The sequence below is a fragment of the Amblyomma mixtum genome, chromosome 1, assembly GCF_055824585.1.
Source record: "Amblyomma mixtum isolate Tamu chromosome 1, ASM5582458v1, whole genome shotgun sequence".
NCBI lineage: Eukaryota > Metazoa > Arthropoda > Arachnida > Ixodida > Ixodidae > Amblyomma > Amblyomma mixtum.
The window spans coordinates 234600915-234615072 of record NC_143012.1 but is presented as its reverse complement, the minus strand read 5'-3'; the positions used below and the strand labels follow the sequence as shown (position 1 = coordinate 234615072).

The following is a 14158-nucleotide window of genomic DNA, read 5'->3' as shown; positions in this document are numbered from 1 at the left end:
CTCGAGAAGTGGTCAGTTGAAACTCAACGTGCATTTTGAAGCGAAAGCTTCCCTACGGGACTTCGTGCTTCGATCGCCGTTTTGACCTTCAGCTGAGTTAGAGGTCAAACCATGAAAAAGAGGAAAAGAAATTGAATCGATATCCATCACTGGGAGTCGAACCCGTGGCTGCGCGAAAAGATCTCCTTTAAGGGCCCTTCAGCGAGACAAAAAAAAAAATAGACCACTAGGCTATCGCCGCAGCCAACACGCCTCATGTTAAACCGTTGTGTTAAATTGCACCACACTCTCGTGCTGCGCATTGGAGAGTGTCGTCTTCGTTAACTTCCATCTGCTCCGTGCCGCGGCACTGATGATGATGATGATGTCCTCAGGCTTAATGGCGCATACCCACGGCGGGGGATCGGCACTGCCTGCTCACCGTCGTCTTCTACGTAGCATGAATCCGTACTTTCGCTCCGATTTGAATGTGGGGAACATTCTCTGTATTCGTAAGGGAATTCGCCTAGCTTCTTTCTCGCGGAGTGGTGACAGGGACAGACGCTGATAGTCTGTGCAAGTGGAAATACAACTCTTTAGTTTGTCCATGACTTGGTTTCCGTATTCAGCTCTGTAGTTTGCCCATGACTTGGGTTCCTTCGTCGTTAACAATATTGCCGAGCGCGACAGACCACACACAACCACTTCGTGTGGGTACTTGTTGTAGTGTAGGTCTGTGCCACCTATTCGGCGTACTTTGATGCCTGTTCGTTTCATTGCGTTCTAGTCTCTTCTGTGAAATCGTAACCGGTGAAAAAAACCGTGGAGGTCACACCTAAGCTCCGCCTTGAGGGTATGGCGCGATAGCTTAATAGTTTAATGCCCATATACCAGGTATTTCACGGACAACTTTAAGTAATTCTCAAAAATGGTTTCTTTTTTTTTTTTTTTTGAGGTCAAGGTGTGGCTTTTTCAGCATAGTATTGCCAGTGTTGGCGGACACTAGAAAACCGGTGAATGGTTTTTAGTAAACTGGTTAACTAATTTCTCATAATTAACTTTTTAACTACTAGAGTTTGGCACCTAGTTGCAGTTAGAGATTTCTAGCCGGCCGTTAGTGATAGCCATATCAGTTTTTAGAATTTACAAAACCCAATTATCCTTGGCGCTGTGGCTCAACAAAATTTGGCTTTTTGTCTAGTTACATACACTGGAAGGGTTGTTTTGCCTTCATGCTTATCGAAAGCGCACTTATGTTGGGACAAATGTAGCCAGATTTTGTCGAGCCACAGCGCCGAGGATGATCGCGTTATCGAAATTCTAAAGACTGATATGTCTAAACGACCGGCTGCAAATCTCTACTTGCAACAGTTACCTAGCTGTGGTAGTCAAAAATTTAATCATCAGTAATTAGTTTACTAGCTTACTACTTAAGACAATTCACAGGCTTCCCGGTGTCCACCAACACTGGCAATACTATGCCGCGAAAGCCATATCTTTTACCCCAAAAAGCCTATTTTGAAAATTACTTAGTCTACTCAATTGGTCATTCCTTACTTTGCATTCATAGTTCTCTGGGAGTCCTCATACCCCTCCTGGCGCAGTGGTGCAGCGGTTAAGCGATGCGCCACTGCCCTGCGATGGCAGGTGCTCCCATCGGTGGGCCATTGTGCGACCAAAGTTGCTCTTCCCGAGCCACCAATCATTAATTTAGCTGCCACCTGCCACGATGGGCAGTTTGCTCACAATCCGCCCTTATAAAAATGTTCTATAGACAGTCTATAGACTTCTTATTGACTCTATTGACTTCCTATAGATATTTGTTTTTGTCTATTCATAGTCTATAGGCTGTCTATAGACAAAAGTGTACTAAAAGTGTATGGCCATAAATCTATAGATTTTCTATAGGCTGTCTATGGCATTTGTATTGCCTATAGACTTTTGTCTATAGACAGTCTACAGACTTTATAGACAGAAGTCTATAGGCACTCTGTAGACTGTCTAAAACTTTTTTTGTAAGGGCGGTGTGCAGGCTGTGATGACGCCGCAATGTCACGTGACCTAGGTGGCCCATTTTCCTCCTTGGTTGCTTTTTTTTTGTTCACGGTCAACGAAGACGCCGACGCCGGATTTTCTGCGACACGAACTCCTTAACGCTATGTGCGTTGTGCTGCTTGAAACGTCGATGGGGCGAACGTTTGCTGACAGATACCAAAGCAGTTTACATGGCTCCATATAGAAATGGCATAGTCCTAAAGGTGTGTTGTTGACCCACTGTCTAATCGCCTGCGAGTGCGCTCCTTGATAACGCGTTGTCTGTCAGAGCATGTGAAGGTCGTGTACCTGAGCAAGTACTGTTGTCAGGTGCCGACGGTTTTCAACGCCGGAGTCCTGCAGACGTTTGTTTCGTTTTTCTCCTTTGCTTGTTGAAATGTTCGTAGAAGCCTAAGAACTGCCAAAGAAGCAGCGAAGTCAGCGTCTCTTACCTCTGGTGTAAAATCGGCTTTAAAATCGCCGACGACCTTTGAAAAAAAAAAAAACTGCCCTTAGTAACACTGCTAAATTTTATTCCAGTCGTTCTCAATTCTGATGGCGCTGCCGGTGCGTTTGGGCGTGCGCATTCTGTACACGGCCAGTGTTAATCGATTAGCACGCATGTATAATGCACTTTCCATGTCCGCAATTAACGCACATTTTGTGCCGCTCTTCATAAAAGCTCATATATTCAAGCGTGCCATTTTAAGTACGGGACCGTTGTAGCGAGCGACGCCACTTGGGCGTACATGTTTTTTTTTTTTTCCCCGCTCCTCCATAGCCATTCTTTTCATTGTCAAGGACCGGTTTAATCGGGAAGATATAGGAGAGGACTTTGTCCTGCTGTGGGCGTTGTGAGGCTGATGGTGATGATTCGGTGTCAACGAGAGGGCGGCAACATTGGTGCCAGCATTTTCAGAAGCAGCGTAATGAATTCTTGCTGTCATTTATTAATTTCCTTCCGTTCGCTAGCTCGCCGTTGTTCACTCACCCTGTCTCTCGCTTGTTTGGTCAAACACTGTCGCTTACTCTTCGCTCACTCGCTCTCGCTCATTAACTATTTAATTAACCATTTCATTGTTCACTTCTCAGCCGCATGACGCCCAGCTCTTCGTATAAAGTCACCGGAGGCGCCAAATATTAATTCACTTCGTGCCAGTGGAATCAATTTGCGAGCCAAGTCTCGCAGAGTCTCGTCCAGTTCCGGCGCCCATATTCTCGGTCCGTCACCGGTCATCATCAAGCACTCAGTCATGTAGGAACCACAACCACACACCGCCGATCGACTGGAGAGATGGCACCTTTCGACCTCTGAATTACCAAGCCTGGCGTGGTGTCTGCGTACATTATATGATCGCCACCAATGATCTCTGAGGCGCTGACGCCGCCGGAGTGTGCGCTGAACGAGCGATGAAGATGACGATGCTGACGCACAGTGGATGCCGTTCGACGCTGCGATTTCCGGCCATTCCGCGGTTACCTCTACTTCCGGCTGACTGGATATATAGGGTGTGCAGTTCCTTTTGCCCCTTCTGCCGCCGCGGTGGCTCAGTGGCTATGGTGCTCGGCTGCTGACCCGAAAGACGCGGGTTCGATCCCGGCCGCGGCGGTTGAATTTCTATGAAGGAGAAATTCTATAGACCCGTGTACTGTGCGATGTCAGTGCACGTTAAAGAACCCCAGGTAGTCGAAATTTCCGGAGACCTTCACTACGGTGTCTCTCGTAGCCTTAGTCGCTTTGGGACGTTAAACCCCATAAACCAAACCAAACCTTTTGCCCGTTCTTTCGCTTGCCTTGCGAGCGGTTCTGGTCGGTGTGCCGGGCACCCTCCTGTACCTCGCGTTGCGTCGCCTTCGCGTAACCAGTGCGGAAGCTGTTAAAAACGCCGGAGGAGAGAGCCTGTCACCCGGCCTTTCTATGCTGCTGTTTTCGCTGTCGCACCTTACGGCGGATGCCGCCGTATGGGGCTGGCACGCTGCCACCAGGGCGCCCCAAATGCCGCTGCAGAAAGCCTCTCTCGCATTTCGGCCAGAACGTATATACGGGTCTCTGGAAGGAGGGGGAAAGGGTGGGCGCGCTGTTTAGTGCCTTCTCCGGGGCATAACTCATCCGCGGGCCCTTCGTTCGGTCAGTCGTTTATTTACGCGCTGTCTCGGAGTTTCTCTCTTTAGACCTTTGCGAGAATTCGCTCCGGCGCGTCGCCATGTTGCTTGCACGTGCTGCAGGCACCCAGGAGCAAGTGGTAGCGCGAGCGTTCAGCCGGTGTCCGCAGCTGCTCAAGGAACACGTGTTTGGAATGCTCAGTGTGAACAACGGAACTGTCTGTGTTGCAGGAGCGCGGGCGAGCTGAGTAATACGGAAAAGAATACGCACGTGAAGTGGTTTACAGACTCACGTGAAGACACTAGTGGCGAGTAGGTGGGCACTGCTTGCGGTGGGTCACGAGCGGGTTTGCGCCTTCGTGTCTAGGTTTTATTTTGTTTTAATTTTTTTATCGCATACCGAAACAACGATGCGCGAACGTTCTGGCGTAATGCCGCCTCTCTGAAAACGCAGTCCAAGCGGACAGCGTGCGCTACCTGCTGCTAGCGTAACCTCTCTGCGTAAGCTGGCGCGTGTTTAGGAGGGGAAAAAGATAAGTAAAAAAAGTGCTCACAGGAACTCTAGGCGTCCTGCCTGTAGGAGCCAGCAGTTGTTTTGCTGACAGATTCCGCGATTTTCACATTTCCGATCACTACTACTACTTCTAGTTTTTTTTTTTCGTTTTTTTCTTCTCACTTTGCTCGCATCGCGAGTAAGCTCTCGCGCTTTCGGTTCGAGGCCAGTGCTGGTCTCACACCCCCAAGGTGTAGCCTATAGTTGCGGTTTTCATTGCACGACGTGCTATAAACGAGAACAAAGCGCACCACCAGGGTGTCTGTATACCCAGTTTAAAAGACGATTACAAAGTACAAATGCTGTGTGCATGTCCAACATTATTGGACAAAGATGTTGAATATTCGAAAGTTATAAGGTACTTTTATGGAAGTATTGAAGGTAATGGTCCATTCTTCCGATATGTAGCAAAATCTTTCTTTTAAAGTTTTTACATCGCTCGCATCGAGCACTTTAGACTGCCTTAGAGAACCAATGGGGAACGCTTTTGGCGATAGATAACGTTGATAAAAAACTGGAAGCCTGCCGACGGGAGATCTGTGGATATATTGAATGCTATTGTGTAATCTTGCAATATATATAAAAACAGTTCTGTTCATAAAGTGGTTCCCGTTCAAACAAGAATGCTGTGCGGTACTGTTTTCAGCAGTGTCGGTTGTCTCCGTGCTTTTACACATTTCCGTGTGTCGAACCGCGACTGGCCCGAGTCCGAGCGTGTGCCGTCTTGCTCTGCAGCCTTCGGCGGGGGCCCGGGACCAACGCGCACGACCCGAGCGGCTACACGTCGCTGCACCACTCGGCGCTCAACGGGCACCGGGAGATCGTGGCCCTGCTGCTGGACCACGAGGCGTCGGCGAACGCGGTGGACGGCCGCGGCTGCACGCCCCTGCACCTGGCCGCCTGGACGGGCAACACGGACGTGGTGCGGCTGCTGCTCGAGCACGGGCCCTCGGTCGCCGACGCCAACCACGTCAACCAGGAGAGGGAGACGGCGCTGCACTTCGCCGCCCAGTACGGGCACGCGCAGGTACACCTCTTCTCTGGCGAGTGCCACGGTTCTGGGACAGTCAGCCCAGAATGCTTCACTGATAGTGCGTCCGAATGGCGCATGTGCCAGGTCCCTGCCTCGTTGCACTTTTCTGCGTAAGAATAATGCGTAGCCTGAATAGCCATGATATGAGATCAGGATTCGGACGTTAGGCTTAGAGCGATGCAATCCGAAACTATGTGCAGCGTCTTCCCTTCAGCAAGGCTAAGAGGACTTTGCGTGGAACGCAGACTCCTCAGATGACGACTGTTTTAAGTGTAAATGTGTTTATTTTGCTGTAGCCGAATATTTTGCTATAACCGAAAAGAGTGGGGGCTCGTATTATGCGATTGCACGTTATTTGGGCAGGTTGGTGGACACGTACACTCGCCGTCAAAAGTAAATGGAAGGCGGCTTTGTCAAAAAAAAATTAATTTCTTTAAATCTAAAGCATAATGGTCCATGTTTGTTGGTGCACAGTGCAATTCGCACAGTCACGATTAGTCTGCACATGTGTATTCAAGGATGCATGAATTGGGATGGGGCAGTGATTAAATTTTTTCGTTAATATTGCGTTTGATTTACTTTTCACGGAACCTGTACGTACTAAAATCGCCGGGAAAAGCCTCAGAACGGACGGACGGACTCCGGCGTTTCACGTGAACGGGACCTCTAATGATATCGCATTGAAATAGTGCGTTTGGAAAGTTTGGAGGGAACAAGCGGATACCGTATAGCTGTTTTGACCGTGCGCAGCACAAACCCGCTCCCGCCTCACTTACTCGCATCTTTCACTTACTTGCGGTGCTGAACTACTCAGGAAATGAGTTCGCTCATATGTGCCCTCGCTCACTTGGTGCAGAACGGTGACGTGGTGGAGGAGAGTGTAGTTTAACTGTGAGCGTGCTAGTGAGTTCGGAGAAGAAGAAAACATTATTGAACAGTAGAAGCGTTGCGAGAGACTACGTCCAGGATTTTTGTCCCAATTTTTTTTACCTCCGGTGTAGTTGCAATGCTTGTTTTACGGGTTTGACTGAAATTAGCAGGAATCGTTGCCTGAGCGATCCCTCTCACTTAGAGCCCCGCCGCGGTGGCTCAGTGGTTATGGCGCTCGGCTGCTGAATTTCTGCGGCGGTCGAATTTCCGTGGAGGCGAAATTCTAGAGGCCCGTGTACTGTGCGATGCCAGTGTACGTTAAAGAACCCCAGGTGGTCGAAATTTCCGGAGCCCTTCACTACGGCGTCTCTCATAGCCTGAGTCGCTTTGGGACGTTAAACCCCCGTAAACCAAATAAACCAAACGCTCTCACTTAGAACTCTGTCACACGGAGTTGGCTGTAACATGGAGCTGACTCTTGCAGAGTGAGATCTCGCAGTGTGGTCCCTCGCATAGAGAGCTTTCGAATGGATTTGGCTCTGACTCAGAGTTGGCTGACCATTTCGGATGCTTTTGTAGTGAATTTGGGCTCGCATTCTTTTCTTGCAGTTTGTTTCTGTTGTTCAGTTATGAAAATGTCGGGCCCTGAACCCCTGTAAACCTTTGAATGGATCTTAAATGAGTTCGTCCAAGCACCCTGTATTCTGTGCCCCTCCGCTCTTTCTGGGGGCCTTCGCAGGTGGTGGCCCTGCTGCTGGCGCACGGGGCCGAGCCCGGCATGCGCAACGTCCGCGGCGAGAGCCCCCTGGACCTGGCCGCCCAGTACGGCCGCCTGGACAGCGTGGCGCTGCTGGTGAGCGCGCAGGCGCACTCGCTGCAGCGGCTCGCCACGGCGCACCACTCGCCGCTACACCTGGCGGCGAGGAACGGACACCGGCAGGTGGTGCGGCTGCTGCTCGACCGGGGATTCCCCGTCAACTGCCGGACGGACAACGGGTCCGCCCTGCACGAGGCGGCCACCTTCGGCAAGCTGGACGTCGTGCGGCTCCTGCTCGACTACGGTGCGTGCTGCTCCGCTTCTCTCTCTCTCTCTGAACCCTGCGGAGGGTGCAGAGGGTACTCTTCCCTTCTCCCTGCATAACGAATCTCTCGGGCAGGTTAGATGTTTCGTTATAAGCGGTACTGCGTTGAAAGCGAGGAAAACCGACGCGACGGTGCCCCGAGACCGCACGAAGCTATGAATGGCGGGTATAGTCGTAAGTTTAGCTGCTTTTTCACATCGAGACTTTGTTTTATTATATGCCGAGGTACTGCTGATATTTTATGCAACGCTGTGGCTGCATATGAGCGTTGGGTCGTTTCACAACGTTCGGCGTATGAACAGGTGCTACCTACCTCCTACTACAAGCGCTGCACAGCACTCGCTGAATGATATTCGCAGTTCTGCCCTGTCTCGGCAATCGATCGCAAGGCAGCCCGTCAGGACCTCCTCACACAATCGCTGGGGTTTCCCCGGGCGACTGCGTGACCCAGGTTCAGTCGCAGCCGGAGTTGGATTGCTCTGGCGGGTGGTCTTAGTAAGTGCGCTTTTTTGTCGTGTGCGACCTTTCTCGCGCACCTGCGCGAAGAAGTGCTGTTCTGCATTCCATTTGAACCTATATAGTTTCCACCTGAATGAGCCGCAGTTTCTTTCTGCAAGGCGAGCGTGCCTTTTTTTAGCCCCAGCTACTCAATAAGCGTCATGATGTGACTTTGCCAAGATGTTTTTTTTTCTTTTTCATGAGCGCTGCGATCGGCTTCTACAGTAGGCTGATCGTACCTCAGGTTCCGCCGCAATCCGTTGGCGGGTAAATTTTCGTGGTGAGGTCGAGCTCATTCTCATGATTTCATGACTGAAGTCATGAGAGCTCAAGACTTCAGGTATCTTCAGCAGCAGTCATCACATTGAACTTATATGCAAAAGTGTTGTAACGCTTGTTTGTCATGCAAGCGAAAGCGCTCGCGGTTTCCGTCGCCGCGGCACAAAAGCATGTTTCGAGCCGTCGCGGTGGTTGAAGCGGCCTGAGCAACGAGGTTTCAGTTGAAAAACTTCCGCCGGGACGCGCCGCTCAATCGCCGCTGAATTCGCTCTGTCGCTTGCATGCGAACGAGCCTTGATCCATGGGAAGTGCGTCGCGCAGTGACGGCGGCGAAGGCATGCTGTTGTTGTTGTGCAACAACTGGACAGAAAGGAGAGGAGACTACGAAGAGGAGGAGGAAGGTCACATAGAGGAATGAAGAAGAATTCTCCCGCCATACGGTGCTTTCTACCGATGCTTCCGTCAGCTGCCAAATAGCTGCACTTGGCGTTTTTTTTTTGTCAGGATTTCGCATGGAGCTATTCTGTCCGCATGCCAGATTGTATTCCTATATTCTTTGCGGAATTTTTAGCTCTTGGATTGGCCCTTCGCAAAATCATGTCATGTGTCACATGTTATCATCCTCGCTGATTGTTTGTCTGTTTTAGTCCCCCTTGAAATTTCACAAAAGTTTTTTTTTGAGCCGTTTCCTGCGATTTTTTGTCCCATCCACTTTAAAGAACGTCCATTTTGTCTGGGTTCCTGGCCATGCAGGTATTCATTCAAACGAGGTGGCTGATTACTTAGCAAGGTCGGCTCTTGACGCGGGTCTGTGACACATCCGGTCGCGAATTTCAGTCTGCTGGCGATCTCCAGGTTTCAGCGGTTCGAACTCATATCAGCCAGGTTACGCGATGCCTTACCAGATACCACTGATTATCAGCACTTAGCACATAATTGGAACGTCCATTCGTGCAAAACCAGGCTGTGTAACGTATCAATGACGCGGTTGCGGTGCTGGATTTCTAGTTTAAATTTGTATCTATGCAGATGTGGGTGGTCACCGACAAACCTATGTGACTCATGCGGGGACGTTCAATCTGTAGACCATTTCCCCTTCTATTGTCCTAAGTTCGCACTTCAGAGTAAGATTTACCTGGAGGTTCCTCTTATCTCTACCAGTGTTATCGCTCGGTGCGAGATTTGCATTAGGTTCAATTTGTGGGGTTCTCCATGATTACATAATTACAGCTGGTAAGTTGATTTGCTAACTCTTAAAATTCTTCGAGCTGTTTTTTTTTTCACCAAAATGCTGTTTGTTATTTTACTGTACGCATTCTTTACGCTTGGCGCTAATATTGTGTCGTAATCGCCTATGGAAATTTCCTTGTTTATGCCACTACACCTTGGAAAATGCCCCCATGTGGGTATGTGCCATTATTAAGAAGATCAAGACGAAGAAGGAAGAGAGATTAAAAAGAGAGCGTTTGAAGGACCGGTTGCCTGTTCTTTTCAGTGATTCACAGGCATCTAATCATTCTGTGTTTATAAAACGTCGCAGTTTATATAAATTATACAAGGGCACCTTCTGTTTTTGTTTACAAAAGAGGAACCTTTTGTGAGCGCTGTGACGTACACGAAAAAAAGTGTGCCGCTACTGGGGAAGTGGAGTGGTACACTCTTGAGGAACGAATTCAACTTATTCCTTCTGTTTTAGAGCGCAGCTCTTTGGCGTCCGTTCCTGGGTTTCGCGTCGTCGTCGGCCTCGTAACCAGCTCCGCCCCCAATGTCACGCTTTTCTATTGGTCGAATTGCTCGTGACTTCACAGTGCGCGAATTTCAAATGGGGCCAATTGTACTTTGGCTAGTAACCATGCAACCAATCAAAGGGATCGTATAGTGATGCTGCAGCTAAGTTGGACTGAGCTTAGCTAATTGCTTAATTAATCAATTAGCCTAATTAATATAGAGGAGAATGAAGAGGTCAGAAGAAAAGAAAAGACGCGCGCCGCAGCGACAACAGCGTCCGCGGAAGGAGACGCTGCTGAAAAAAACAGATAAGTACGAAGCCGCGTTCCCTCCACCACCACCCACTTCCCCACTCAGTAAGACGTTGCTCGTTTCATATACGTTGTGTCGAACATCCTAGACAGTTCCAACAATTGACAGGTTAATGACAGAACACGATGGATAGAAATGCAATAATATAAATATGAAATAGCCTAATTAACCTTTCTAATTAGACCGCATAAATCAATAAAACCGAGAACGAAATTGGTCGAGTTGGGGAATCGAACCAGGGTCTCCGGAGTGCGATACGAGCACGCTAGCCACTCCGTAATGCCAGCTGAATGGTTTGGAATGAACAAAGGCGCGTCTAGCTAATACGGCGTCTTCGTTCACTCCCATCTTCCCCCTTTCCCTTACGGCGAGGTGCAGGTGTCCACCCAGATATGCGAGAGAGATACATTTCCTTTCATCAAAAAATAAATTTACCGTCCAGCAAGGCGTACAGCCGAATTGGCGATGGCGTTCTGTGGACTCCCTGGCAGCGTTGCAAGACGCTGTCGCGTTCCACTCTTACAGGCGAACCTTAACATGTTAACCACACATCAGTAACACACGCAGACAGCCAATGGACGCGTCATTCGCTGGCAGCACTTGATTCATCATTCACAACCACATTCTTAACGTACGCTCCCTTGCCGCACATGCCAAGGACGTACACCACGATCACATTCTGCGCCATTCCTCTGTACTTTGCTTTGCTGAAACCTGGATGGATCCCGAAGAGCCTCTCGAAATCATAGATTAGATTTCCTATACTGCTGTGGTGCTCGCAGAGACCACAACAGAGCGGCGGGAGTCGCTATCTACTTGCGCACAGGTCTCTCTGCAATACCAGTCGAAATGTTTGGCACGTCACATGAAGTTGGCGAACTGTGCGCCGCAAAGTTGCCCAACGGCTTGCTGGTAGTAGCTGCCTACTTCGCCCCTACCGCACTCACGAAAGACGTCGTGCACTTCCTGCAACTCGCATTAACCGTCCATCGATCCACACCGATGTTAGTAGTGGGGGACTTTAATGTTGACATAAAGACAAACAGCAATTTCCTAACACTTATGCAGGAGAACATCCCGTTCCTCTCGCTCGTAACGCGTCCCACGGCTGTGACAACCTCGCGAGGCACTTGTATAGATCTCGTCTTTGAGAATCAAGCATTGGTGTACCAAGTCGAACATATATCAGTCTATTTCTCCGACCACAAAGCTTCCTTCATGACTGTCAAGAACTGTTAGTGGAGTCTTTGTTAAAGGAATACGTGTGAAAAATAAAAATAAAATTCTGTGATAGCGCATACATGTGTTGCTCGATTTATTTGCCTCAATCTATCGAAAAGGTGAAACAGCTTATTTGCTGCGCTCAAATTTCGCATTAGGAAGTAACGTAATCGTCGGTAATTTTTTTTTTTGATCTTGGTTTGGTTTGGTTTATAGGGGTTTATCGTCCCAAAGCAACTCAGGCTATGAGGGACGCCTTAGTGAAGGGCTCCGGAAATTTCGACTACCTGGGTTCGGTTTCCTTTAACGGAAAGTACCTGGGGTTCTTTAGCGTGCACTGACATCGCACAGTGCGCGGGCCTCTAGAATTTCGCCTCCATCGAAATTCGACTGCCGCGGTCGGGATCGAACCCGCGTCTTTCGGGTCAGCAGCCGAGCGCCGTAACCACTGAGCCACCGCGGCGTGGGGTTTTTGATCTTGGATGCGTGAGCATATCTGCACAGAGTTGTTCATCCACCGCTACCACAACGCCGTAGGGGATCCTCCTGTCATTGCTTCTCCTGAAAGTTTTTGACGAAGAAAATGAGTGAAACTAGATCGCTCTCGTGCGCTGAGCTTTCTTGGTAGCCCGTAGCGTCGTGCGACGTCAGACGCGGTGTTGGGTGCGTCGCTATCATCCCAGTTGACGCCACAGGATCTGCCGTTGACGCTGGAGGCGCAGAGCGTGGGAGACGGCTGTGGCGAAAGGATGCACTGCGGTGTCCTGCGAAGGATTTGGTCTGAAGAAGGCGATAGTCGCCGAATGTCCGCTATTGTTTTGCGCTATTGTCCAGGCCGGAAGACGGAAGGACAGCTCCGATTCGAGCATCAGTATCGTCGTTGGACCTCTTGCATTGTTCTGTCGTTTTACGCACTTGTGCAATGGAATTGTCGGGGTTTCAAAAACAGGACCAAACGCGCCCACTTAAGGGCGTACATTGACAACCTCGAACACCCCGCCGCAGTCCTTGCGTTGCAAGAAACCGGGGATTAAGCTCACGGGCTATAACACTTTTCAACGAGACCCGTTCACCTGTATCCTAGTCCATAAGGGTTACACAGCGCAGGAGGTTGATCTCGACCTAAATCTGGAATATTCGTACGTGATGCTCTCTGTCCTCCCCCTGCGGCGAACAGATAGCCCCGCACACATACTTAATATCTACTGCCCCCCGAAACTCAAAAACATCACTTTTTCTACACTCTAAGAAAAAAAGGTGTGATCTTAGTCCTTTAAGGGGGTAAATCCACTGACGCTGTGGCGAGCCCCTTTTGGTGCAAATTTGCACCCTCGTCGGGGGACTAAGTGTGTGTGGTGTAAAGTTTAGGCTGCAATAGGACTAATGTTATTCCGTTTGGTCAGGTGTAAGTATAAGCCCTTTATGACTAACGTTACCCTTCCTCAGAAAGACTGACGCTTAGGCCGTGAAAGTGCAAACATATGCTTTACTTTCTGGTGCATGTTTGCACCCACTCGTAATAAGCTTATGCTCGCTCTCAAAGCGTAAACTTATCCTCCCAAGGGCTACAATTAAGCCTTTCAAATGAGCTTACTACAACGCTCCTGAAGTGCAACTTTACGCCTTATCAATGGGCGTAACGTTGTTCTGCAAGAGGATATAGTTTTGATCTTTTCAGGTGCACCCTTACACCGTGTTAGAAAGGGTAATGTTAAGCGTAAACTTACCCTCGCAAGGGCTATAGGTAAACCTACCTAATCAGTTTATAACAGCCCTCCTGAAGTGCAACTTTGCACCGTATCAGTGGGCGTAACATTGCTCTGCAAGTGTGTATATTTTGCTCGTTGAGGTGCATCCTTACGCCTCTTTTGGTAGGGTAACGTTACCGTCCAGAGGACTGTAGGCTATCCCGTATTGCAGTGTATTGAGACACCTTCTCGAAAGTAAGGCACAGGCGCGTTCGCTGTGATACTTTTTGAGCCTGGAAACTAATTCCCTATGTAAGTGTGTCGTAACGGTGCATCAGCTGTAATGTATAACTCACATTGCAACTAAATGCAGCATTACCATACACCTACAGAACAAAGCTACTCGCTGAAAAGGCATGATAACTGCCTCATTTACGTGCAGTTCACAGACATTTTTTTCTTCCACAATCCTGGTTATGCTTGTGTTAGTGCGATAAGTTTGTGGCGTGCCGTGCAGCACATCAGAAGGCAGTTTTGCACTCCAGTGACAGTACACCAGTACGCACGACAGGGTTTATTTCGTATTGAGTTTAAAATGGCAGCATAACTCTCAGTAGTCTTCTGTCAACGTCGTGATGGCATCCATTGTCCAAGTGAACCTGTGTGAGAAAAAAAAAAAGATCGTTGAAACATGCGGGGAGGTACACACATTTAATGCATAAATTTTAATTGAACATTTGCGGAAACACGTAAGTCGTCTTCTCCGCAAATTTGTTTT

The 14158-nt window shown here is 49.1% G+C and overlaps 1 protein-coding gene across 1 annotated transcript in view; it reads left to right on the top strand.

The window, feature by feature from the left end:
- LOC149371156 (uncharacterized) overlaps positions 1-14158 on the top strand; it is a 122694-nt gene that overhangs the window by 16363 nt on the left and 92173 nt on the right. The window contains exons 2-3 of the mRNA XM_089564693.1: positions 5405-5696; positions 7312-7633. Coding sequence (XP_089420819.1) covers positions 5405-5696; positions 7312-7633 — 614 coding nt within the window. The remainder of the gene's footprint in view (positions 1-5404; positions 5697-7311; positions 7634-14158) is intronic.